General features: G+C 41.9%; 1 protein-coding gene across 1 annotated transcript; it reads left to right on the forward strand.

The window, feature by feature from the left end:
- The first annotated feature begins 1,047 nt into the window (after positions 1 to 1,047).
- Positions 1,048 to 17,979, forward strand: LOC124118379 (receptor-type tyrosine-protein phosphatase H-like). The gene is made up of 14 exons (XM_048399352.1): positions 1,048 to 1,078; positions 2,514 to 2,795; positions 4,543 to 4,624; positions 5,407 to 5,471; positions 6,691 to 6,767; positions 7,688 to 7,775; positions 8,915 to 8,988; positions 12,108 to 12,144; positions 12,611 to 12,708; positions 12,928 to 13,053; positions 14,651 to 14,802; positions 15,609 to 15,744; positions 16,551 to 16,678; positions 16,897 to 17,979. Exons 1-14 carry the CDS (start codon positions 1,048 to 1,050, stop codon positions 17,183 to 17,185), a joined length of 1,665 nt encoding a protein of 554 aa, XP_048255309.1. The 3' UTR covers positions 17,186 to 17,979.
- Positions 17,980 to 27,093: the final 9,114 nt, after the last annotated feature.

Genomic DNA, 27,093 nt, shown 5'->3' on the forward strand with positions numbered 1-27,093 from the left:
GACATTTATAGTCGGATTACAGGGATGTATTGTGCTAGTTATGGTCGGGTTACAGGGATGTATTGTGACAGTTATGGTCGGGTTACAGGGATGTATTGTGACAGTTATGATCGCGTTACAGGGATGTATTGTGATAGTTATGGTCGGGTTACAGGGATGTATTGTGACAGTTATGGTCGGTTCACATGGGTGTATTTTGACAGTTATGGTCGTGTTACAGGAATGTATTGTGAGAGGTAAATTCGGGTTACAGGGATGTATTGTGACAGTTATGGTCGATTCACAGGGATGTATTGTGCCAGTTCTGATCGGTTTACGAGGATGTATTGTGACAGTTATGGTCGGGTTACAGGTATGTATTGTGACAGTTTTAGTCAAGTTGCAGTGATATATTGTGACAGTTTTGGTCGGGTTACAGGGATGTATTGTGACTGTTATGGTCGGGTTACAGGGATGTATTGTGAGAGTTAGAGTCGTGTTACAGGGATGTATTGAGCCAGTTATGGTCGGGTTACAGGGATGTATTGTGACAGTTATGGTCGGGTTACAGGTATGTATTGTGACAGTTTTAGTCAAGTTGCAGTGATATATTGTGACAGTTTTGGTCGGGTTACAGGGATGTATTGTGACTGTTATGGTCGGGTTACAGGGATGTATTGTGAGAGTTATAGTCGGGTAACTGGTATGTATTGTGAGAGGTAAAGTCGGGTTACAGGGATGTATTGTGACAGTTATGGGCGGGTTACAGGGATGTATTGTGACAGTTATGGTCGGGTAACAGGGATGTATTGTGATAGTTATGGTCGGGTTACAGGGATGTATTGTGCCAGTTATAATCGGTTCACAGGGATGTATTGTGACAGTTATGGTCGGGTTACAGGGATGTATTGTGACAGTTATGGTTTGGTTACAGGGATGTATTGTGACAGTTATGGTCGCGTTACAGGGATGTATAGTGCCAGTTATGGTCGGGTTACAGGGATGTATTGGGACAGTTATAGTCGGTTCACAGGGATGTATTGTGACAGTTATGATCGGTTTACGAGGATGTATTGTGACAGTTATGGTCGTGTTACAGGTATGTATTGTGACAGTTTTAGTCGAGCTGCAGTGATATATTGTGACAGTTTTGGTCGGGCTACAGGGATGTATTGTGACAGTTATGGTCGCGTTACAGAGATGCATTGTGACAGTTAAAGTCGTGTTACAGGGATATATTGTGATAGTTTTAGTCGCGTTACAGTGATGTATTGTGACAATTTTGGTCGGGTTACAGGGATGTATTGTGGCAGTTATGGTCGGGATACAGGGATGTATCATTCTCTTATGGGCGGGTTACAGTGAGGCATAATTAAAGTTGTTGATGGCAAAGCAGATACTTATGAATACAGTTGTTCACGTTGTCACAATAGGGTGGGTTCGTGTTATGACAGTTATGGTAGAAACGTTTGGATCGGGTTTCATACAACTCCAATTCGTTTTACTAAGTACTGTTTATGACGAAACATGGATGATCGTTTTGTGTAGTCATTTTACTGTTTGTATACCCATCCATTACCACACGTTCCTTAAATATACTCTTCAAAAGGGTAGGGAATACTCAGAAATATAGTTTTCTTAGTAATAGTTCCATGATAATAATGAACAAATTGGGAACACATTACAACCTGTAGTGATGTATGACAGTAGATGTTATGAACGCCCGCGATAGGGAGACGTTGGGAAATTTCAAAGTTGACGTTTCTGGATCAGTAGTGCGAAATACCGCCACGATTTGTCTAACATCCATTCACTCGACGAGCATACTGCTTATGAGCCTCCCAATAGCGATTTGAGGGAGTCTGTCCCACTCCTCTTGCAGCGCCTGGCCCAGGTAAGCCATCGTGGCGGCCTGTGACGTTGACGTACACGTCTCCCTATAATGTTCCAGGCATTCTATGTATAGGGTGATGCTGGAGGTGGGCATTGGCGATCGGTGCACGGTGATCGAGGGCGTTCTCGTCCTGAAAACGCCTTGCAAAGGAGACAACATAGGGTGTCAGTATGTTGACCCGATGGTACAGATGGTACCTTCTTTGCACAATATGGAGTGGGGTTCGGTCGGTCATAGTGACACCTGAGATCTCAGGTTGACATTGGCTTGAGATTCATTTCGACGTCGCCAGACACGACCACGCCTATCAAGGAAGTGTAAAGTTAATCAATAATTGACAGAAATAATGGTCCACAGAGATTAATCGACCTTCCTTTAAAGTGTCAAAATCAGGAATGACATCTACAGATGTGTTTGGCGCTACGGTGTGGGGCACGTGTAAACTGAAGGTAGTGGGTTCAGACACAAACGTTCCATCACAGGATGTTATCTTTGTTCTTTAATACTTTGTATTTACATTATATTTCATGTTCCCCTAAGTGTATAATTTGCTGTTTTCAACAGAACAGAGTGTAAACTATTTTGCACTTTGTACAGTTCCAAATGCTATTGAAGGAGGGGCAAACATTCTTCTGACTAGAGGGTCTAGAGGGTCTAGAGGGTCCAGAGGGTCAAGAGGGTCTAGAGGGTCTGGATGGTCTAGAGGGTCTTGAGGGCCTAGAGGGTCTTGAGGGTCTGGAGGATCTAGAGGGTCAAGAGGGTCTAGAGGGTCTGGAGGGTCTAGAGGGTCTTGAGGGCCTAGAGGGTCAAGAGGGCCTAGAGGGTCTGGAGGGCCTAGAGGGTCTGGAGGGTCTAGAGGGTCTGGAGGGTCAAGAGGGTCTAGAGGGTCAAGAGGGTATAGAAGGTCTGGAGGGCCTAGAGGGTCTGGAGGGTTTCATTTGGCCTTCGTCCTTCTTGTGGACATGCCTGTAATAATGTCTTTGGTATGCCGGAAATAGACTCAAGACATTGACTGGCAGTTCGATGATTAGAAAGACTGCCAGCGTCCCAAATTTATAATTTAATTCATATGACATTGTTGTACATGAAGCAGGGCGTGGAGTCGTCCCACAGATGAGATCCTTACCTTGTCAGCTTGCTGATTGGGTTTACCTCTTTGGTCATGTGGACAAGGCGTCCGACCTCTGATCAGAAGGTCCGTGGTTCGAATCCCATCACGGGACGGGAAATTTTATGGCCGCTACATACACAACTGCCCAGTGATTCTTGTGTGACGCCAACTCGTCGTAAACAGATACTTTCCAAATATTTTCATGTTTTAATCAAGGTGCTCACGAGATTTGATGCACTTCGCGAAGTAAAACCCGTTTGATCACAATATAGGTTTTGATCAGATCGCCTTGACTGGGCGCCTCCATTTTGTTTGAAGCAAATGCATGTGATACGAGAGGTGGAATTTGATTGACATTAGGAGAGACATAGAATGGACATAACTCGTAATAGCCACTGGTGACGCTACGATCGATATTTTCCAAATCTTTTTATGTGTATAATCAAGGTGCTCAAGTAATTTGACGCTTTTTTGCGAGGTAGGACTCGTTTAGTTACAATATAGATCTTGACTATTGATTAGAGCGTCTTGACTGGGAGTCGCCATTTTGTTTGAAGTGATATGAGATGTGGAATCTGATTGGTCAATAGGAGGGACATAGAAGGGACAGCACTCGTAATAGCCGATCGAGTCACGAAATTCACGAAAATCCAGCCTAGTTCGGCAAGGATAGGAACTTGACTTTTATAGTCAGTTAGCTCCCTGGCCTCCGGAAGATGTGCAAAAGAATATGTTCAAACTAAATGCGATTGCCCAAACGATTTACATTTAATAGCATTACTTGCATATACAATGTAACAAACACGCAACGCAGACACATGTACACACATACGCAGACGCAGACACACACAGACGCGCACACACATACGCACACATACACACAAACGCAGATACACACATATATTCACACATACACACAAATGCAGAAATACACCTACAGAGACAGACGCAGACACACACATACACATGACGCAGGCACACACACACACACACACACACACAAATACGCACCCATACACAAAGATGAAGACATACACATACATATATACACAGACGCAGACACACACACACACATACATAGACAGACGCAGACACACAGACTCACACATACAATTAGACGCAGACACACACAGATACGCACACAGAAATACATACACAGACACACACACACAGACTCACACATACAATTAGACGCAGACACACACATACACACGCAGACATACACATACACACGGACGCAGACATACATACAGAGAGAGACACATACACGCACATACACACAAGCTCAGATACACACATACACAGACAAACGCAGACATGCACAGGTAGACATACACAAACGCAGACACACACATACGCAGATACACACACATTTATTTTGCCATTGTCTTCCAAAGCTTTTGAGTCAATATATTTAGATACTGAATCACTGTTTAAATGACCAGCAGACAGCCACAGCTGTTAGCGAGAGGCCAATATATACGAGATATATTTGTGCATGTATTCTGTGACTTGATGATGACCTTCAACTGGTATATAATGAACACGTTTGTTTCAGACACAGGAGCCAACGCTGAAGCCACGTATGTTGTACTTGTCGCCATCCCCATCCTCATCCTCGTTGTCATCGTGTACAGAAGGTGCGCAGTTCATTGTATTCGTGTAAACACCGATACTCCAATTAGAGAATACCACGCCCATAAGCAGAATAACATTAATAAAAGCCTCATTGGATGCTTTTCCGTTTACCCATTCGTGACCAACTCGTGTTATTCCGGGACAAGCCGAATAGCGACTCGTTTCCCTCTCATGGCCATTTTTGCGACCGGGTTCCGTCTTAGCGTAAACGGGCATTCCTAAAACAATTGTCAACTCGTTGCGTAATGGTTCACATATATTTCCCCATATATTTTATATATTTCAGATGCAATTTAAAGCACATCTGGGCATGCGGAGTTATACAGTATGATTGAACACATTTAACTGTGTCATGGGTATATTTTTAGATGCAAGACATATGTAAAATAAAAAAATATTTCCGAGGGATTCTTTGACATAGAGCTTGAAATCATACGCGCATTCTGATTGGTTTGTCGTATTCTCGCGCATTATATTCATCGATAGGGGGATGAGTCTTCTTGAAGGTTACGGAAAGGGGCGAGTGGTGACGAATGACCGTTTACCGTCAAGGCGACGTAAAGTAGGGACCAAGTTATTAAGGGTATGTCGTTCCATGTTGGTCCCTGAAACCATTTATGGAACTTTTATCGTCAGCCCGATGCGTGTCACGTTCAACAGTACCCGCCCCGCAACGAAGAAGGGATCGAGCTTTACGTTGTCTTGTTTATTTATCATCCACGCCCATCTTGCGGATTTCACGACATGCATAAGAATACCATGTGCCTTTTATTTTCAAACAAAGGCGACGCAAAGGAAGACAGCAGAACCAGAGAGGAACTCCTAATCCAACTTACACATCGTGTTCGGGTAAGAATATTGCCAATAGAAAATCGATCTAAACTAATCGATGTGGTGTTAGTATGACTTTTGAGAGTTCCTTATACCTTATTTTGACCCAATCAAAGGATCTTGTCAACAAAGGGATAAAATGTATTTAATAAAGCTATTTGTACAAAATTTAATTTCCCACCATGTTCGAGGTCCAATTGAACACAATACAGTAACTTAAGGTTATAACGAACTCAAAGGGACCACAAATTTAGTTCGTAATAACCGTAGTTCGTCACAAGCATATATACAGCATAACTACAGCAAAAAGTCGGGACAAAAGGTAAGTTCGTTATATCCGTCAGTTCGTTATAAGCGTGTTCGTTATAAACGTAGTTTCCTTTATGTGCATGTGGAAGGTAATTCAGAACTATGCCTATTTCATGTGAAGTTTCATGAAACTTCTTACATCGACTTCCTTGGCCTCATATCTGGACAGGACAGTGTTACATGTGTCCATCCTCCTGAGTCAAGTCCAGTTTCCACCCTTGCCTAGGCTGGAATTTCCAGGCTCGATCGTAGCGCCACCAGTGGCTATTACGAGTTATGTCCCTTCTACGTCCCTCCTTTTGACCAATCAGATTCCCCTCTCATATCACTTGCATTGGCTTCAAACAAAATGGCGGCGCCCAATCAAGACGATCTGATCGATAAACAATATCTATATTGTAATAAAACGGGTCTTACCCCGCGAAGTGCATCAGATCACTCGAGAACCTTGATTAAAAACATGAAAAGGTTTGCAAAATATCTGTCGACGCCCAGTCGACAGTACACATGCTTTGCAAATCCTGCAGTCGACCGAAATCTGCATGTTGAAATCTATGTTGTTTACGAAACATGTGACTAGTTCGTTACGCGATTTTGATTGGACCATGCATAGACTCGTTAATGCAGCCAAAATCTAACTCCTGAATTCCAGCCTAGTTCGGCAAGGGTAGAAACTGTACTTTAATAGACAGTTAACGCCCTTGCCCCGGGGAGATGACAGGTGTCATGTAACTGGGATTTACTGCATGTTATGGGATTTTACTGTTTTCGAAGTTACATACATGTTAATCTGCGTGTCTTCGTGACCGGAAATGTAAGACACATAACGAGACTTAACATTAGGATAAGACGAACATTCTGCAAACGAATGTATACATGCAACCTAAGTGTGCATTCCGCACATAATAATCATATGTCCATCTTCCAGTCTATACACTAGGCGGGGACATGTGTGATGAGCTGAGCGGGGACACGTCGAAGGAGGTCATGGATGGGGAGTTTAAAGTAGGTCTACTTCAAGGTTCTGAATACATCATCAACCGTACGGGGGGCACGGGTGGCCCAGTCGTCTAATTGCCACAGATTTGCGTCCCTTGGGCACGCCAGAAACCTATTATTGTTGGTTCGAATCCCAATTGTTAGAACTTTTGACCAGCCTTCAAAGACACTACATACACACCGCGGGGACCCGGGTGGCCCAGTTGTTTTAGGCGCCGCGATTCGCTGTGCAGAGTTGCGTCCCTTGGGCACGCCAGAAATCTATGATTGTGGGTTCGAATCCCGATTCGCCCCCATTATGTTTCTAGGTTTGTCAGCACCATACCAGCTCGTGGGTTTCACCGAAGTGGTAAACGTCTGAGACCTGCATCACTTCGGGATTTCCTCCCACGTTAAGCTGACACGCCGTGATATAACTGGAATATTGTTAAAAGCGGCGTTAAATCCAACTCACTCACACACTCAACCGTTCGATAAAAAAATAATGTGATGCTATATGGCGAGTGGGTGGTCTGTGGTTAACGCTGCTAAAATTCGGAGGCTTACGTCCTTGGTGCAAATATGATGTTTATCAGCGAGGGGTCTTAACATAGGATGGATGTGCGATTCGAACCACACACCCGGGTGCCGTTGTGCGAAGCGATCTTAGCGCTAGGGTGATCGTAACTCCCATACCATAACATAGACTTACGACAGTCGTAGCGTTAAGGTTGGTTTGTACAACGGCACCCAGGACATTAAGGTACATCCCTGCACATAGACTCCCTGATATATAGATCGGGGAGTGTTGTATGACTTGGCTGATTCTGTGTCTCAAATCCGACCAACTTTTGCCAAGTCAATATTCAAGCATTTTTCTCCATGACATATCACTGTCTGCGGCTTTAAACACCACTCGCATAAAAGCTATTATGTTTCTGTTTTAGAAACTGCCTTCTTCAAATATAAAACCAGTAAATTGTGCCTCCTTGGACGAAAACGAAGGGAAGAACAGATACAAAGATATCCTGCCATGTATGTAATTATATATCCTGCTGTACTCTTTATTTTGAGTCATTTTACAAAAGAAAATTATACTTACTTTAATCAATCTTAGATAGGTAGAATTTTGCGGTTCGTTATGGAACTTCTACTTTGAGTAAATGTTCGAAATTGGAGTTTATGGATATCTATGAATTGCTGATCCTTTTCGCGAACACCAGGGGCCACTTGCACAAAGCCATCTTAGCGCTAAGATTATCTTAAGACTATGTTAAAGTAAGGGAGTTACAATCATCTTAGCGCTAAGATTATCTTAAGACTATGTTAAAGTATGGGAGTTACAATCATCTTAGCGCTAAGATCGCTTTGTGCAAGTGGGCCAAGGTGTCATCACCATTTTTTCAGCGATCCATAATTATAATGTTCACTGTTTGGGCTTCTGCGCCAAATCGGACCGCCTCCGTGGTCTAGTGGTAGAGCGTCCGCCCGGAGAGCGGAAGGCCAGGGGTTCGATCCCCGGCAGCGTCATACCAAAAGACGTTAAAAGATGGTACTTGTTGTTACCCTGTCTGGCGCTCGTCATTAAGGGGCTAAAGCAAGGACTGGTCGGCTCGGAGTCAGTATACTGTGTCTGAGTGGGGTATTCATGTTAAACTGCGGCATGGTATCTCAGTGTGCTAGCACTATAAATCGGCATCAGTCCGGACTAGTACAAGCAGCCACACAAACACACACACGTACATGCACGTCACTATATAAGTGCAATAATCTTGGACGCGACGTTAAACCCAATTTCACCTCACCTCACCTCTGCGCCAAATTGAGTCTGTTTTGGTGGATAATCGAGACTGGTTGTCTCTGGCGTTGACGTTTTCAATTTCACATTCAATTTCGAGGTTTAATCATATCTAAAACATACAGATTCACACGGAGGACTTTTCTCTGATGTTGGTCAGCCTTATCACCCTATTTTCGAAATATTCTCCATGTCACGTGCTCCTTAACATTAGCATCAAACAGACATGGCGGATAGATATCTGATAAAATGCATGTCCCATTTGCTTGTAACACACGCGTGTCCGACCAACTGCTACTGTTATCGCCGTTATTGCAGAGAAACAGTTCAATCCTGCCACAAAAACAGCATAAGATGTGATTTTTGGTATTTACAGTTGATGCTACACGAGTGCCCCTTGAGATTGAAAATGAAGATGACAGCGACTACATCAACGCCTCTTACATAGATGTAAGTTATGAACAATTTAGGTTGGTTCTTATTAGATTTTGTGTGGTTCTTGTATTAAGTGTGGTTCTCGTATTTATTATGGTTCTTGTATTTAATGTGGTTCTCGTATTTCGTGCGATGCTTCTTTTTTTACTGTGGTTCTTGTATTTAGTGTGGATCTCGTATTTAGTGTCACAGTGGTTCTTGAATTTAGTGTGGTTCTCGTATTTAGTGTGTTTCTTGTATTTACTGTGGTTCTTGTATTTACCGTGGTTCTTGTATTTAGTGTGGTTCTCGTATTTAGTGTGGTTCTTGTATTTACTGTGGTTCTCGTATTTACCGTGGTTCTTGTATTTACCGTGGTTCTTGTATTTACTGTGGTTCTTGTATTTACTGTGTTTCTTGTATTTATCGTGGTTCTCGTATTTAGTGTGGTTCTTGTATTTACTGTGGTTCTCGTATTTATTGTGGTTCTTGTATTTACTGTGATTCTTGTATTAAGTGTGGTTCTTGTATTTACTGTGGTTCTTGTACTTACTGTGGTTCTTGTATTTACCGTGGTTCTTGTATTTACCGTGGTTCTTGTATTTACTGTGGTTCTTGTATTTAGTGTGGTTCTTGTATTTAGTGTGGTTCTCGTATATACGGTGTTTCTTGTATTTACTGTGGTTCTTGTATTTAGTGTGGTTCTCGTATTTACTTTGGTTCTCGTATTTAGTGTTGTTCTTGTATTTACTGTGGTTCTTGTATTTAGTGTGGTTCTTGTATTTACTGTGGTTCTCGTATTTATTGTGGTTCTCGTATTTAGTGTGGTTCTCGTATTTAGTGTGGTTCTCGTATTTACTTTGGTTCTCGTATTTAGTGTGGTTCTTGCATTTACTGTGGTTCTTGTATTTACTGTGGTTCTTGTATTTAGTGAGGTTCTTGTATTTACTATGGTTCTCGTATTTAGTGTGGTTCTCATATTTAGTGTGGTTCTCGTATTTACTGTGGTTCTCATATTTAGTGTGGTTCTCGTATTTAGTGTGTTTCTTGTATTTAGTGTGGTTCTTGTATTTACTGGGGTTTTGTATCCTGTGGTTCCTGTATTTAGTATGTTTCTAGTATTTACTGTGGTTCATGTATTTAGTGTTGTTCTCGTATTTAATGTGTTTCTTGTATTTACTGTGGTTCTTGTATTTAGTGTGGTTCTCGTATTTAGTGCGGTCCTTGTATTTAGTGTGGTTCTCGTATTTAGTGTGGTTCTTGTATTTACTGTGGTTCTTGTATTTAGTGTGGTTCTTGTATTTACTGTGGTTCTCGTATTTAGTGTGGTTCTCGTATTTAGTTTGGTTCTCGTATTTGGTGTGGTTCTTGTATTTACCGTGGTTCTTGTATTTACTGTGGTTCTTGTATTTACTGTGGTTCTTGTATTAAGTGTGATTCTTGTATTTAGTGTTGTTCTTGTATTTACTGTTGTTCTAGTATTTAGTGTAGTTCTCGTATTTAGTGTGTTTCTTGTATTTAGTGTGTTTCTCGTATTTACTGGGGTTCTTGTATCCTGTGGTTCTCGTATTTAGTGTGTTTCTAGTATTTACTGTGGTTCTTGTATTTAGTGTTGTTCTCGTATTTAGTGTGTTTCTTGTATTTACTGTGGTTCTTGTATTTAGTGTGGTTCTCGTATTTAGTGCGGTCCTTGTATTTAGTGTGGTTCTCGTATTGAGTGTTTCTTGTATTTACTGTGGTTCTTGTATTTAGAGTGGTTCTCGTTTTTAGTGTGTTTCTAGTATTTACTGTGGTTCTTTTATTTAGTGTTGTTCTCGTATTTAGTGGTTTTCTTGTATTTACTTTGGTTCTTTTATTTAGTGTGGTTCTCGTATTTAGTGCGGTTCTTGTATTTACTGTGGTTCTCGTATTTAGTGTTTCTTGTATTTACTGTGGTTCTTGTATTTAGTGTGGTTCTCGTATTTAGTGTCTTTCTTGTATTTACTGTGGTTCTTGTATTTCTATTGATGCTTCTTTTTTTACTGTGGTTCTTGTGTTTAGAGTGTTTCTTGTATTTACTGTGGTTCTTGTATTTAGTGTGGTTCTTGTATTTACATGGGTTCTTGTATCCTGTGGTTCTAGTATTTAGTATGTTTCGAGTATTTACTGTGGTTCTTGTATTTAGTGTTGTTCTCGTATTTAGTGGTTTTCTTGTATTTACTGTGGTTCTTGTATTTAGTGTGGTTCTCGTATTTAGTGCGGTTCTTGTATTTAGTGTGGTTCTCGTATTTAGTGTTTCTTGTATTTACTGTGGTTCTTGTATTTAGTGTGGTTCTCGTATTTAGTGTCTTTCTTGTATTTACTGTGGTCTTGTATTTACTGTGGTTCTCGTATTTAGTTTGGTTCTTGTATTTACTGTGGTTCTTGTATTTCTAGTGATGCTTCTTTTTTTACTGTGGTTCTTGTATTTAGAACGTTTCTTGTATTTACTGTGGTTCTTGTATTTAGCTCGTTTCTTGTATTAAGTGTCACAGTGGTTCTCGTATTTAGTGTAGTTCTAGTATTTGGAGTTGAGTATTTGGATTCGAACCTCAGACTCGTCCTAATAATGTTACTTGGTTGGGAAGCATCACAGCGAGCTCGGGGGTTTCTCCAAGGATGTACTCGTCTGTGACCGGCATCACTACACTACACTACACAGTTACAGTGGTGAGACCGCCTCCGTGGTCTAGTGGTAGAGCGTCCGACCGGAGAGCGGAAGGTACGGGGTTCGATCCCCGAACTCGTCATACCAAACAAACGTTAAAAGATGGTACTTGTTGTTACCCTTAACTCATTAAGGGATTAAATCATTTTTAACATGAATACCCCACTCAGACACATTGTACTTTATAAATCTTTAACTTTCAATACAAGAGTCCGAGCCGACCAGTCCTTGTTTTAGCCCCTTAATGCCGAGCGCCAGACAGGGTAACAACAAGTACCATCTTTTAACATCTTTTGGTATGACGCGGTCGGGGACCGAACCCCGGACCTTCCGCTCTCCGGGCGGACGCTCTACCACTAGACCACGGAGGCGGTCTGATATTTCTGGAATAATGCTCACAGCTCAACCAAGTCGCTTAATAATGTATTGGGAGTTACACAGTTACTCATGGAGACTCTCTCCCCCACAGGGATACATGGACCAGACCCGCTATGTTGCAACCCAAGGTACGTGGAGACTTTCATGGGTTTGGTAAACTACTTTCTTCCTCATCTCCACGCATATAATAAATAATACTACCAAAAGATACTCGTGTCTATCCTACTATGTCGACATTCAAATTGCTTCTTAGTTTAATATGACTATGCCAATACTCATGTCAATCGGAACACAACAACGAACTCATCATTACGGGAATTTTTATTTTCGCTTTAATATGGATATAGTTACGAATTCATTTCAATATTTCTTGCGTTTATGGCCTCGTATAAACGTGTTAAACTCCAAACTCTAAACGCTAAAACATATTAAAGTCAATTCATATGAATAAATACGTCAACAATAATAACTTGACAGACTGCTTATTTCATCATTAACACAAAAACCAGGACAGATCTCTTGGTTAATCAATCAAATGCCATGGAATGGCATGCAACGTATTTGCTATAGATAGCCTTGAAAACCTTTCTACAGGGCCCTTGGAACACACAAAGAACGACTTCTGGAGGATGATATGGCAACTGAACACCGCCAAGATTGTCATGGTTACTAACCTCATGGAGTCGGGGAAGGTCAGAATACATTATGTCAGCTTCTGGCAAAAAAATAATAATCAAGACGTCTCCAACCATGAAGTGATGATATCGACGACGTTCATGTACAAATATATTTTGGACTGCCGATACAAACATCTTTACTCACCATGATATCATCACATTAAGTATTATGAGCAAATAATATTACTACTACATTCATAACCCTATGTATATATATATCATGCATTCTCTCAGTTGAAGTGCTACATGTACTGGCCATTCTGCAGCTCTGAGTCCACGATGTACGGCAGTATAAGTGTTCAGTGCGCGAAAGAGGAGGTCTACGAGACCTACACCCTCCGCTCAATGGCGATCTGGAAGGTAGGTGACCTACACCAGCGCTTCCTGTTCATATGGAAGGTAGGTGACCTTAAACACCCGTCCGCCTCCTGGCCATCTGGAAGTTAGGTGACCTACACCCTCCGCTCCCTGAACACCTAGAAGTTAGGTGACCTACACCCTCCGCTCCCTGAACACCTAGAAGTTAGCTGACCTACACCCTCCGCTCCCTGAACACCTAGAAGGTAGGTGACCTACACCCTCCGCTCCCTGAACACCTAGAAGTTAGGTGACCTACACCCTCCGCTCCCTGAACACCTAGAAGTTAGCTGACCTACACCCTCCGCTCAATGGCGATCTGGAAGGTAGGTGACCTACACCCTCCGCTCCCTGAACACCTAGAAGTTAGCTGACCTACACCCTCCGCTCCTTGAACACCTAGAAGTTAGGTGACCTACACCCTCCGCTCCCTGAACACCTAGAAGCTAGGCGACCTACACCCTCCGCTCCCTGAACACCTAGAAGGTAGGTGACCTACACCATCCGCTCCCTGAACACCTAGAAGGTAGGTGACCTACACCCTCCGCTCCCTGAACACCTAGAAGGTAGGTGACCTACACCTTCCGCTCCCTGAACACCTAGAAGGACAATGTAGGTGACCTACACCCTCCGCTCCCTGAACAGCTAGAAGTTAGCTGACCTACACCCTCCGCTCCCTGAACACCTAGAAGGTAGGTGACCTACACCCTCCGCTCAATGGCGATCTGTAAGTTAGGTGACCTACACCCTCCGCCCCGTGGTCTTTGTGAACGTAGGTGACCTTTTGGAAGTTTCCTGGCCATATGAAGGGTAGGTGACCTAGTGGTTAGGTTACCTAGACCCTCCACCCCCTGGCCACATAGTGGTTAGGTTACCTAGACCCTCCATCCCCTGGCCACATAGTGGTTAGGTTACCTAGACCCTCCACCCCCTGGCCACATAGTGGTTAGGTTACCTAGACCCTCCACCCCTGGTCCTATAGTAGGCGGGATAGCTACACCCTCCACCCCCTGGTCCTATAGTAGGCGGGATAACTACACCCTCCACCCCCTGGTCCTATAGTAGGCGGGATAGCTACACCCTCCACCCCCTGGTCCTATAGTAGGCGGGATAGCTACACCCTCCACCCCCTGGTCCTATATTAGGCGGGATAGCAACACCCTCCATCCCCAGGTCCTATAGTAGGCGGGATAGCTACACCCTCCACCCCCTGGTCCTATATTAGGCGGGGTAGCTACACCCTCCACCCCCTGGTCCTATAGTAGGCGGGATAGCAACACCCTCAACCCCCTGGTCCTATAGTAGGTGGGATAGCTACACCCTCCACCCCGTGGTCCTATAGTAGGCGGGATAGCTACACCCTCCACACCCAGGCCCTATAGAAGGCGGGATCGCTACACCCTCCACCCCGTGGTCCTATAGTAGGCGGGATAGCTACACCCTCCACACCCTGGTCCTATAGTAGGCGGGATAGCGACACCCTCCACTCACTAGCCATATAGAACAAATTATACCTACAACCCATGGACCCGCCCCTAGGAATGTAATGCAAGTGAGCTCTCCGCACCGGTTGAAACGTTGCTGTTTTATGTCATTACAGGAAGCTACAGAGACAAGAATGATCAAGCAGTTCCACTTCACACAGTGGCCCGACCACGGGGTTCCCAGTGACACTACAGCACTATTACACTTCAACAAAGTAGTGAAGGACACGGCACTACCACTGTCAGGGCCATTAGTGGTTCACTGCAGGTAACAGATATTTATTCCAAATATCTGTTTCACGTACAATAAGAAAAACGTATGTATCTTATTAGTAGACAAACACAACTTAATCGTTAACGAAGGCATTGCCCGTAACTTGTGTAGCGGCAGCACATGCTCACACCTGTCGTCAGAATTGGTAACTTGCAATGATTCAAGGTTCTTGAATTAATATATTTGGAATAGTTCTTCGGTCAAATGAAATATGGCATTGACGTTTGTTATCAATATGTACGATCCACACTTTTCACACAGTAATGGATTTGACGAATATGCAGGTTCGTTTTTGCTGAAGCAATTGATTGTGTTGAATATATGACACGTTTTAATTGAAAGCAACTTATTTTATTCTTTGTGAGACGTCTCAGAGCTACATCTTGTTCCTTCATCAGGTGAATGGTGAAGCAAGAATGAGCTCTGAAATGTCGATCAAAGAATAAAATAAGTTGCTTTCCATTAAAAAGTGTCATATATTCATGCTCTCCCAACTACTAAATGCCTATCAAAGAATTCATTGTGTTGCTTGTCCAACTTCTAAATGCCTATCAAAGAATTCATTGTGTTGCTTGTCCAACTTCTAAATGCCTATCAAAGAATTCATTGTGTTGCTTGTCCAACTTCTAAATGCCTATCAAAGAATTCATTGTGTTGCTTGTCCAACTTCTGAATGCCTATCAAAGAATTCATTGTGTTGCTTGTCCGACTTCTAAATGCCTATCAAAGAATTCATTGTGTTGCTTGTCCGACTTCTAAATGCCTATCAAAGTATTCATTGTGTTTCTTGGCCTATACAGTGCAGGTGTTGGACGGACTGGCACTTTCTTAGCGTTGGACTACTTACTGGACCAGGCAAGGAGCGAGGGCCGAGTCTGTGTCTACAACTGTGTGCAACACTTCCGTAGGGAGAGGATGAAAATGGTTCAAACAAAAGTTAGTTTATTACTAAAAGATTACTCAAATGTCTGACTGAAAGTTCTGCGAACTTATGAAATAGTCTGCCGATCTGGCGTTGCATCTGCAGATCCGCCGTCACATGGCTTAAACAACAAATAAACAAACAAACAGCATATGCAGGTGTTAATCCCTTATCAGAGAAGGTAATTCGGAATAAAAATCCTTCGAGACATGTTAGTTGCATGCAATGTTTTGTGAAACAAGGAAGAGATATCAAGAGTGTTTCACGTTTTTGTTCACGTTTAAAACCACATCACACCTTAAGAATAATATCACGGGAATCCTTTGACCACATACGTTACACAAGATTTCTCGTCTGTGACACTGTTGGTACAACCAGAGGTAGAAGGTGACCAATGGTTATGCATGCAGCAAACATTGCTGTGACGCCCCTCTACAGGGTCAGGTCAACGGTAGACGGTGTCTTTCTTCCTATTTTTCCTCCTCAAAATATGTTGACCCAAGTGTGCAGAAATTCAGCATAACTGTTTAGTCTCCACAATCGTTATAAGTGAATAATATTATTACGTTACTTCTAAAAGAAAACAAACGGGATAAAAATGTTCCAATGTTAATGCTGACAAGGACTTTGGTTAAATTGCTGTCATTGACGACATTATCAAATGTTGACCATGTGTTTTACGTTGTCCTGACACTATTAATATCAGTTCAGGATCAATATGCATGTTGTATTCCTGAAGTACAAAAACTTCCATTTTGTATGTTTATTCAAGAGACACGTTTAAATTTCGAAAGTTTGAGTTTGTGTGATGTATTTTCAGGAGCAGTATATATTCATACACAGCATTCTCCTGGATGCCTTGCAATGTGAACAGACCTTGACTCGCCCCATCGAGCCAGTACACATCCAGTGTGAGACATGCTGGAACCAGATTAATAATAAGCACAGGTGAGTGAGTGAGTGAGTGAGTGAGTGAGTGAGTGAGTGAGTGAGTGAGTGAGTGGGTGGGTGAGTGGGTGAGTGAGTGAGTGAGTGAGTGAGTGAGTGAGTGAGTGAGTGAGTGAGTGAGTGGGTGGGTTGGTGGGTGGGTGGGTGAGTGAGTGAGTGAGAGTGGGTGAGTGAATTAAATGCAAAATATTGTACTGTACATCTGATTTTGATTTTAGGGTCAATATGGACATTTCATCCATTGACAGTGATGAAGAAGATGTTCTGTATGAAAATGTTCCCCATCACTGGGCACGTCAGCTTCAACAAAGAAGTGGAGATGCGGCCTCTCTCCCCGACGTCTGTGACGTGGTCTGTGAAACAATGCCCTTGCTGTCTAGTGCAACAAACACCTCAAGCGAGGAGAGGAGCCCGGAAGAGAAGACGGACGACGAGGGAGGAAGGATGAGTTGGGTGTCGCCTCTGTTAGGTACAAGTGACAGGATACAGGAGACGGGTTACGAGTGACAAGTCACTGTTTCGTTCTGCCACATATTCCAGAGTTCCTTGAATACATATTTTGTTCATACTGTGCGTGTGTGGTGATAAGTAGGGTAGTGCATCGTATTGGTAAATTTCGTTTAAAGTCATCCATATCTTGTATGTGTTTCTCATCTACAACCTTAACCAGCATGAGAGAGGGCAGACGAAATATGATAAGAAAAAGTTGGGTTTTTTTAATACAAAATAAACTGATGTTGTGTAACTTAATCTATAACATTTTAAAGTTTTAAAACTTTTGCTATCAGTCTTTAATAATTTATTTGTGACATAGATCGAGTTACTTAGCTTCAGTAACGACTATTTAATAAATATAGCTGAAGAAAGATCAATCTCATCTGGTTGTATTATAGACTTCAGTGTGAAAGACTGATTTTTCTGAAGTTGAGAAAAAAGATATTTTCATTGCAGTGAACATAACACTTGATATTTCACTGCAGTGACACGTTTACGGAACTATTGTTTTACAAGAGTTACCTCCCCTTAAATTGTCTCCCTTTAGCGTAAATGTCAAGCCCGTACACAAACTGTTGACGTCCTTTTTACGTTAGTTCCACATTCAACAAAGCAAAATAATGACAGATGGTCTTTTATGGAGTCAATATCACTTCTTTGCCGTTTGTTATCCTCTCGAAAATGATTCGTTATAAATTGTACATTTCTCATTTAACTCGTCAATCGAGACTGTTCGTTTCGCAAAGCGCCATTTTTGTTACTTGACCAGCGTGTATTCTTTCGCTTCCAACAGCGGTCTCCAAGTTTTCAAGAATATGTTTTGTTGATTTTGTATATAATCATATCTAAATGTATGATAAAAAAATTTCGTGACCCTAAATATTTTTGGATACTTTTGTATATATTTTTTAAGATTTTGCCAACACGAAACTACTTTTTAAATCGCAAATACAAGGGATGGTAAACCGTCCCTATGTGAAAGGTAGGGAGAATTTACGTTTTAAGGTTTTACATTTGTAATGAAATAATTTAATATTCCGTTAGATAACTGCTCAAAAAGTATATAATAAATAGGATATTCCTTGTGTCTCGTGAAATATCATGTTAATCTTATCGAGTGACTCGTACGCCACTCGTGAAAATATCTCCTTTCCCCCGTCACTCGATGAGAGATATATGATATTTCACTCGACACATCAAATATCCTCTACTTTTTGTTATCACACCGGGGCTTATTTTTTCACAGCGGCGGAGGAATTTGATATACGAAAACTTATTATTACTTCACGTCGGAATGAAAGTTCACAGTGGGTGGGAGATTGGAATCTCAGACTAAATCCGGACATCATGTAAGCAAACGCGCTTAATATGATCAGTATCCATCGAGTGCATGAGCTGCCAGTTGCATTCAATACAATATGTTCATTATTTTGGTGATATAAGCAGTTCTCTACAAAACCTAAATGTACAGATCATGAAGGATGGATAAAGCTTTAACTTTCAATACAATTTGTACATAAATGGTTCTTATCAATGAACGATACCATGTTAATAAATGCTTACAATGAAACTTACATCGATAACTCCAGGTGAGGTGAGGTGAAATGGGGTTTAACGTCGCGTCCAAGATTATTGCACTTATATAGCGACGTGCATGTACGTGTGTGGCTGCTTGTACTAGTCCGGACTGATGCCAATTTATAGTGCTAGCTCACTGAGATACCATGCCGCAGTTGAACATGAATACCCCACTCAGACACAGTATACTGACCAGTCCTTGTTTTAGCCCCTGAATGCCGAGCGCAAGACAGGGTAACAACAAGTACCATTTTTAACGTCTTTTGGTATGACGCGGCCGGGGATCGAACCCCGGACCTTCCGCTCTCCGGGCGGACGCTCTACCACTAGACCACGGAGGCGGTCCGATAACCTAAAATCAAATTTCATGTCCAGCGGTTATTCATACCTATGAAAGTTGTTTACGTTTTTTTTATATACTAGCCACATAAATAAACTGTGCACGGAGAAAATATAGATATAAGGGCACACCGTCAATATATGAAAGAAAGGTTTGAACACAGCAATTATTGGAGACATTCAAACGCTCATGCAAGTGCCATGCGATATGACGTCATTGATTGGGGCCTATGGACGTGCAATGTGTTACTGCACGTGCATCCTGTGCAGCTGTACACAGCATGTGCAACTCAAAATTCGCTGTCACTTTGGAAAGCATGATCTGTGGTCATTCAAAAATTCAAAACTTCTCAGGCGCAGACACAAGCATATCACAAGCAAATCATGCCAAGATTGACAGCTGCACAGCGTCATGAAGCCATTGGAATGATCCGAGCGGGAATGAGGCAACAACAGGTGGCAACAAATTTCCAATGCCATCGTAACACGATATCGACATTGGTGAGGCGTTATCAGAACACAAATGATGTTGCCGACCACCCACGTTCAGGACGTCCCCGAGTAACGACGCCAAGACAGGACAGATGGATTCGAGTTACACATCTCCGACACAGGTTCCAAACGGCAGTAACGACGTCCCAGACAATTCCTGGACAGCGCCGTATCCATCCCAACACTGTCAGGAATCGTTTACGTCAGTACGGGATTCGACCACGACGCCCTGCCATACGTCCCATCCTGACACACCGTCATCGAGTCAACCGTCTAAGATGGTGCCGAAACCATGTTCGCCAACCTCGAATATGGTGGAGAAATGTTGTCTTGACAGATGAATCGAGGTTCAACATTTCCCACAGTGACGGGCGCCAACGTGTCTACCGGCGTTTGGGAGAACGTTATGCACGAAACTGTATTGTGGAGACGAATCGTTTTGGAGGTGGCTCCGTGGTGATTTGGGTCGGGATAACAGCACGGCACCGAACCCCTTTGGTGGTTGTTCAGGGCAATCTCACCGGTGTTGGCTACAGAGATCAGATTCTGCGGCCTGTGGTCATTCCTTTCCTGCAACGTCATGGCCCGGGATTGACATTTCAACAGGACAACGCTCGTCCTCACACGGCTAGGGTCGCAATGGATTTCCTTCACCATAACAATGTCATGTTACTGCCATGGCCTGCAATTTCTCCAGATCTCTCCCCAATAGAGCATGTGTGGGATGAAATGGAGCGCCGTCTGCGTCGTCTTCCACATCCTCCAGATAATGTCCGTGACCTTGCACAGGATTTGAGGAGGATATGGCAGGCCATTCCCCAGGCTTTCCATGCCCATTTGGTGGACTCCATGCGTCGCCGATGCACTGTTGTGATTCACGCACAGGGTGGTCATACCCGTTATTGACTTTGTAACTTTGTCGTTTGACCCCCTACTCCATTTTGATCTTCTGACGTCATCGTAACAGATGTTGTTCAGGTCCCGTTGACATTTTCTTATGGTCCGATCATTCAGCTGCTACAGCGTCTGCATCATTTTGTTCTTGCTGTGTTGTATTTCAATCCAGAATATATTTTCTCCGTGCACAGTTTCTTTATGTGGCTAGTATATTAACCATGCTATCATGTTAGTTGTGTTGATTTTGGTTAATCGTGATCATTTGCTATTATGTGTTATTATGAGTTATTCCTTCACGACCTTTCATCCGTACCATGATTGTTTTGCCTAATTGGCCTGTTAAAGCAAGTACATTATGCTAAAAACTGAATTTGTTTTAATACTGATATCATGAGCCTATAATCAAAACATGTGTGCCCTTTATACTTTATATCTATATTTCGAAGTTTAGTTGTTACGAAAGGTTACCTAGATTACTGACCATCCCGGATTCCAGTTTGTTTAAGCTTGCTATATTTCTTTTCATTCTTCTTTGAATAAAGTGCTATTAAAAAATTCCGTTTGAAAACTTGTGTAGTCTTTAAAACCCTTTGAGAACCCTTTTTATAATTATAAAAAATCTCTGCCCGACCATGCCACAAGCACATCAAGTGGCGATGGCACCGGATGTTCGCGAAACGCGTCATAACGTTTTATGTTAATCAGGATAAGATGCTAACATTCATCAATGAAGGTAGAGGTGACAGTGAGTGAGTGAGTGGGTGGGTGGGTGAGTGAGTGAATGAGCGAGCGAGTGAGTATAGTTTTATGCCGCTTTTAGCAATAGTCAAGCAATATCACGGCGGGGGACACCAGAAATGGGCTTCACACACTGTACCCATGTCGGGAATCGAACCCGGGTCTTCGGCGTGACGAGCGAACGCTTCAACCACAAGGCTACCCGACCGCCCCCCGAGGTGACATTGACTGCAGCATATTGCAAATACTTAAAACACGCGGCACGGCAGCAGTTCAGTACTCGCTTATGTCCTGGACTGGGTGCTGGGGGCATTGTTTAACGCCGGTTTTATCATCGCGGTGAACATCAGAAATGAGCTTCACGTATTTTAGCTAGAAAAGAAATTTTAACAATTTTATGTTTTAAACGTACTTTCCATGAAGCTTAGGAAACGGACCTAAAATATCTCTTGCTGGCGTGCAGGACTTTGAAAAGATATTCTTAAAAGCATTGGTATTAATCAGCGACTATGTACCCTGGCTGAGGAACGTCTCTTAAAGTGCTAAAAGTCCTATAAGTAAATATTAGATCGAATTTTTTAAATCGATCTCCCAGGGGTAAATCTCCAGGGCAGATCACTTGCACAAAAACTCTTGATCTTGAAATATGTCTGACATGTGTATTCTGAGCGAGTCTGAAAAAACCCGTCCGGAAACTATCCCTTATATCACAAGAAGATAAATGTGTTTTCCGAGTGAGTGGCTATGTACAACGCGGCTTGGTTCAGGGATTTCAGCTTGAAGTACGAGTGATGCAGGTCATAGACGTGTACCTCTTTGGTGAAACCTACAAGTACGCGTATGGTGCTGACAAATCTGGAAACATAATCAAGGGGCGGATCTGGGATTCGAACCCACTAATGTTTTTTAGGTGGAGGTGAACTGACACTAATGTTGTTCCTGTGAAACCGGGGTAGAATAGGTCTTCAGCAACCAATGCTTGCCGTACAAGGCGACTATGCTTGTTGTAAAAGTCGACTAACGGGATCGGGTGGTCAGGCTCGCTGACTTGGTTGATACATGTCATCGTATCCCAATTGCGTGGATCGATGCTCATGATGTCAATAACTGGATTGTCTGGTCCAGACTCGATTATTTACAGACCGCCGTCATGTGGCTGGAATATTGCTGGGTGCGGCATTAGACAACAAACTTGCTAAGTACTGACAGGGATATAGTGAGTGAGTGAGTGAGTATGGTTTTACGCCGCTTTTAGCAATATTCCAGCAACATCACGGCGGGGGACACCAGAAATGGGCTTCACACATTGTACCCATGTCGGGAATCGAACCCGGGTCTTCAGCGTGACGAGCGAACGCTTTAACCACTAGGCTACCCGACCGCCCCGACAGGGATATAGCACGTCATGATAGAGCATTAAATGTGTAAAGTCTGATTATCAAACCCGCGGTATCTTGAAGTAAGCTGTAAGAGAAGTCCCTTTTCATTCTGAAGAAATCTGACACAAGGGAAGCAACTCATGGTCATGCTTCCCATAACTGCACGGATAACACTGGTCAACTCCAAAGTACATGTCCTTCCCATTTATAAACCAGACTATACCTGTGTCTTACATAGGAAATACTGTCATCTGGAATACAATGGTAGATCTTGGTGCTGTTCACATTAACTTAGGAATGGTTTCCACTGAAATGTCGTCCATTTTCTGTGAAAATCTTATCCCTGAAAACAAATAAACACATCTAAAACACTGTCGTCAAATATATGTCAATAACTCGGTGCTAGGTGTAAACAGCTTGAATTAGTGGTTGATTGCCACTAAGGGAGACAATTGATGAGACGAACTAGAGTCACATACACAATACGGCGCTTGAGTTTGTGAGGAGGCCAATTGCTGTGGGTGAAAAAAGCCTTGCCTTGTAAGTGAATGAGTATTGTTTTAAGCCACTTTTATCAATTGACCAGCAGTATCACGTCGGGGGACACCAGAAATGAGCTTCACACATTGTACCGATGTGCGGAATCGAACCCTTGCGTGACGAGCGAACGCTTTTATCACTATGCTACACAAGAAGCAGTCAGCATAGATTTGGTATGAATCTTTGCCTTCAAAAGGTCAAACGTCAGAATAAACAGTCTCGAAACATATAAAAGGTAAATTAGTGATGAAAGCTTTTTGGATCAGTGGAAAACTATATGGAAGACCAGTGATGACTTCAGGCGTTCATGAAATGGATCAGCATGTTCTGCTGTACCGCCCCTCACACGATTTTCATAAAAGAGAAGTTTTGTTTGTTGCCTAACGCCGCTTGTCGTGATTAGGCAGGTTGCCAGAGGGATGACACACTGGCGGTTCACTGGGTGAATGAAAGAGTTTCCGGGAAACACAGATCTTAGATGTGGCTTCATTTGGGTTCTTACCCCATGTCATGAATACATGCTCATGTAATTTGCATATAAAAATGGCGAGTAACCTTTACATTCCTAACATACCACTTCCATATAACCATTACATCTCCAACATACCGCTCCTATATAACCATTACATACCGCTTCTATATAACGATTACATCCCGCTTCTATATAAACATTACATCCCTAACATACAGCTTCAATAAAACCATTACATCCCTAACATAACGCTTCTATATAACCGTCACATCCCTAACATACCGCTACTATATAACAATCACATCCCCAACATACAGCTTCTATATAAACATTACATCCCTAACATACAGCTTCAATAAAACCATTACATCCCTAACATAACGCTTCTATATAACCATCACATCCCTAACATACCGCTTCTATATAACCGTCACATCCCTAACATACCGCTTCTATATAACCGTCACATCCCTAACATACCGCTTCTATATAACCGTCACATCCCTAACATACACCTTTTATATAACCGTCACATCCCTCACATACTGCTTTTATATAACGATTACATTCCGCCTCTATACAACCGTTACAGGCCTAACATACCGCTTCTATATAACCATTACATCCCGCTTCTATATAACCATTACATCCCTAACTTACCGCTTCTGTATATATTACATCCCGCTTCAATATAATCATTACATCCCGCTTTTATATAACCGCTACATTCCGCCTCTGTATAACCATTACATCCCTAACTTACCGCTTCTGTATAAATATTACATCCCGCTTCAATATAATCATTACATCCCGCTTCTATATAACCATTACATCCCTAACATACCGCTACTATATAACGATTACATCCCGATTCTATATAAAAAAATACACCCCTAACATCCCGCTTCTATATAACCATTACATCCCGCTTCTATATAACCATTACATCCCGCTTCTATATAACCATTAGATTCCGCTTCTATATAACCATTACATCCCTCACATAGCGCTTCTATATAACGATTACATCCTGCTTCTATATAACAATTACATTCCGCTTCTATATAACAATTACATTCCGCTTCTATATAACAATTACATCCCTCACATACCGCTACTATATAACGATTACATCTCGCTTCTATATAACAATTAAATCCCTAAGGTACCGCTTCTATATAACCATTTCATTCCGCTTCTATATAACCATTACATCCCTCACATACCGCTACTATATAACGATTACATCCCGCTTCTATATAACAATTACATCCCTAACATACCGCTTCTATATAACCATTACATTCCGCTTCTATATAACAATTACATCCCTTACATACCGCTTCTATATAACCATTACATTCCGCTTCTATATAACCATTACATCCCTCACATACCGCTGCTATATAACGATTACATCCCGCTTCTATATAACCATTACATCCCGCTTTAATATAACCATTACATCCCTAACATACCGCTTCTATATAAATATTACATCCTCAACATAGAGCTTCTATATCAATATTACATCCCCAACATACACCTTCTATATAATCATTACATCCCCAACATGCAGCTTCTATATAAATATTACATCCTCAACATAGAGCTTCTATATGACAGTTACATCCCTAACATACAACTTCTATATAACCATTACATCCCTAACATACCGCTTCTATATAACCATTACATCCCCATCATACTGCTTCTATATAACCTTTACATCCCTAACATAACGCTTCTATATAAACATTACATCCCGCTTCTATATAACTATTACACGCCTAACATACCGCTTCTATATAAATATTACATCGCGCTTCTATATTACCATTACATCCCGCTTTTATATAACCATTACATGCGGCTTCTATATAACCATTACATCCCTCACATACCGCTTCTATATAAATATTACATCCCCAACATGCAGCTTCTATATAAATATTACATCCTCAACATACACCTTCTATATAAATATTGCATCCCCAACATACAACTTCTATATAAATATTACATCCCCAACATGCAGCTCCTATATAAATATTACATCCCCAACATACAGCTTCTATATAAATATTACATCCCCAACATACAGCTTCTATATAAATATTACATCCCTAACATACCGCTTCTATATAAATATTACATCCCCAACATGCAGCTCCTATATAAATATTACATCCCCAACATGCAGCTTCTATATAAATATTACATCCCCAACATACAGCTTCTATATAAATATTACATCCCCAACATGCAGCTTCTATATAACCGTTACATCCCCAACATACAGCTTCTGTGTAACCGTTAACTGCTTCTGAACGATGCTGATGCACTCCCGTACAGGAACTGTTGATAACATTGCATGTGTTAGTGGATAAATATGAGGTGAAATGGGGTTTAACGTCCGGGCGGACGCTCTACCATTAGACCACGGAGGCGGTCCGGATAAATATGAAAGAGTGAAAGTGAGCTACGTTATAACCAGTGACAGGGTATAAAGTGGTGATTCGTCATAGTAATTGTAAATTCTATATGATATTTTTTATGGTTTAAGGGTTTAAAGTAAATCTTGGATACGTTCGTCCGAGACTAATGGCGTAAGTTGATGATTACATTATTTAAATTTCCCGAAAGGGGAGTTATCTCCAAGTGGTATGTGATTTTGTGCTATACCATAAGGTATTTTTGACCGTGCTGAATAACAAATCACAATCACTGTGACAATAAAACAAACGCTTAGCCATTGTGCTACCCGGTCTTCCCTTGGATCTAAGGTATTTGTAAATTTATAACAGATGTCAATCTCATTAAAACAGATCTTACATTTCGCTACCGCTAAACAAAGATCTGAGGACATCCCATTACGGGTAACGTCAGAACGACCTTTCGCGAACTTTGACCGGCCAATGAAATCGACATAAGACAATCAGAAGGCAGTTTTCTCGAGCTTTACGACACTAGTTTCAAACTGGCGACCACGCTTCGAAACATATTTTGACGTATCCTCGATTATAATTTTTTAAACTAATAAAAAGAACAGCCTGGAATGGCTAATAGATGGTCTAGATTGTATGAATACAGACATAAAGCCCACTGTCGTTCGAATACCCTGTGTTAAGTATTTCGAGGATGCATGATTAGAAACCACATTCCGACTGTCACTTTCATGATCTGGTAAGCGACGCTTTGATAAGTTGGATGAAAGGTCGTTCTGACGTGACCCGTAAAGGAATGTCCTCAGATCTTTGATCTGATCTTAATGAGATTATAACAGATGTATATATACTATTGAAAGCTCACAGCCACCGGGGATACCTGATATTGGTACTGAAGAGTACTATTTGTGTCTCCTGTTGTGAGTTGATTTGTTTTAAGTTGACAAGACGGCCATGCTGATCTCTTAGGTTTGGAGTCACGATATTGTTGAAAGTATTTCTTGGCAATTAGTTAAACAGCAAAAAAACTTTGCTATG

This window comes from Haliotis rufescens, unplaced genomic scaffold (genome assembly GCF_023055435.1).
Source record: "Haliotis rufescens isolate VD_foot unplaced genomic scaffold, xgHalRufe1.0.p SCAF_2, whole genome shotgun sequence".
Taxonomy (NCBI): domain Eukaryota; kingdom Metazoa; phylum Mollusca; class Gastropoda; order Lepetellida; family Haliotidae; genus Haliotis; species Haliotis rufescens.

Bases quoted from the DNA above. Each gene is read 5' to 3' on its own strand.
- LOC124118379 (XM_048399352.1), top strand. From the start codon at position 1,048: ATGTATTGTGACAGTTATGGTCGTGTTACAG. The intron at 2,796-4,542 runs GTCTGGAGGGTT...CGTTTGTTTCAG, and splicing joins AGGTCTGGAGGGCCTAGAGG to ACACAGGAGCCAACGCTGAA. The intron at 8,989-12,107 runs GTAAGTTATGAA...TCTCCCCCACAG, and splicing joins TCAACGCCTCTTACATAGAT to GGATACATGGACCAGACCCG.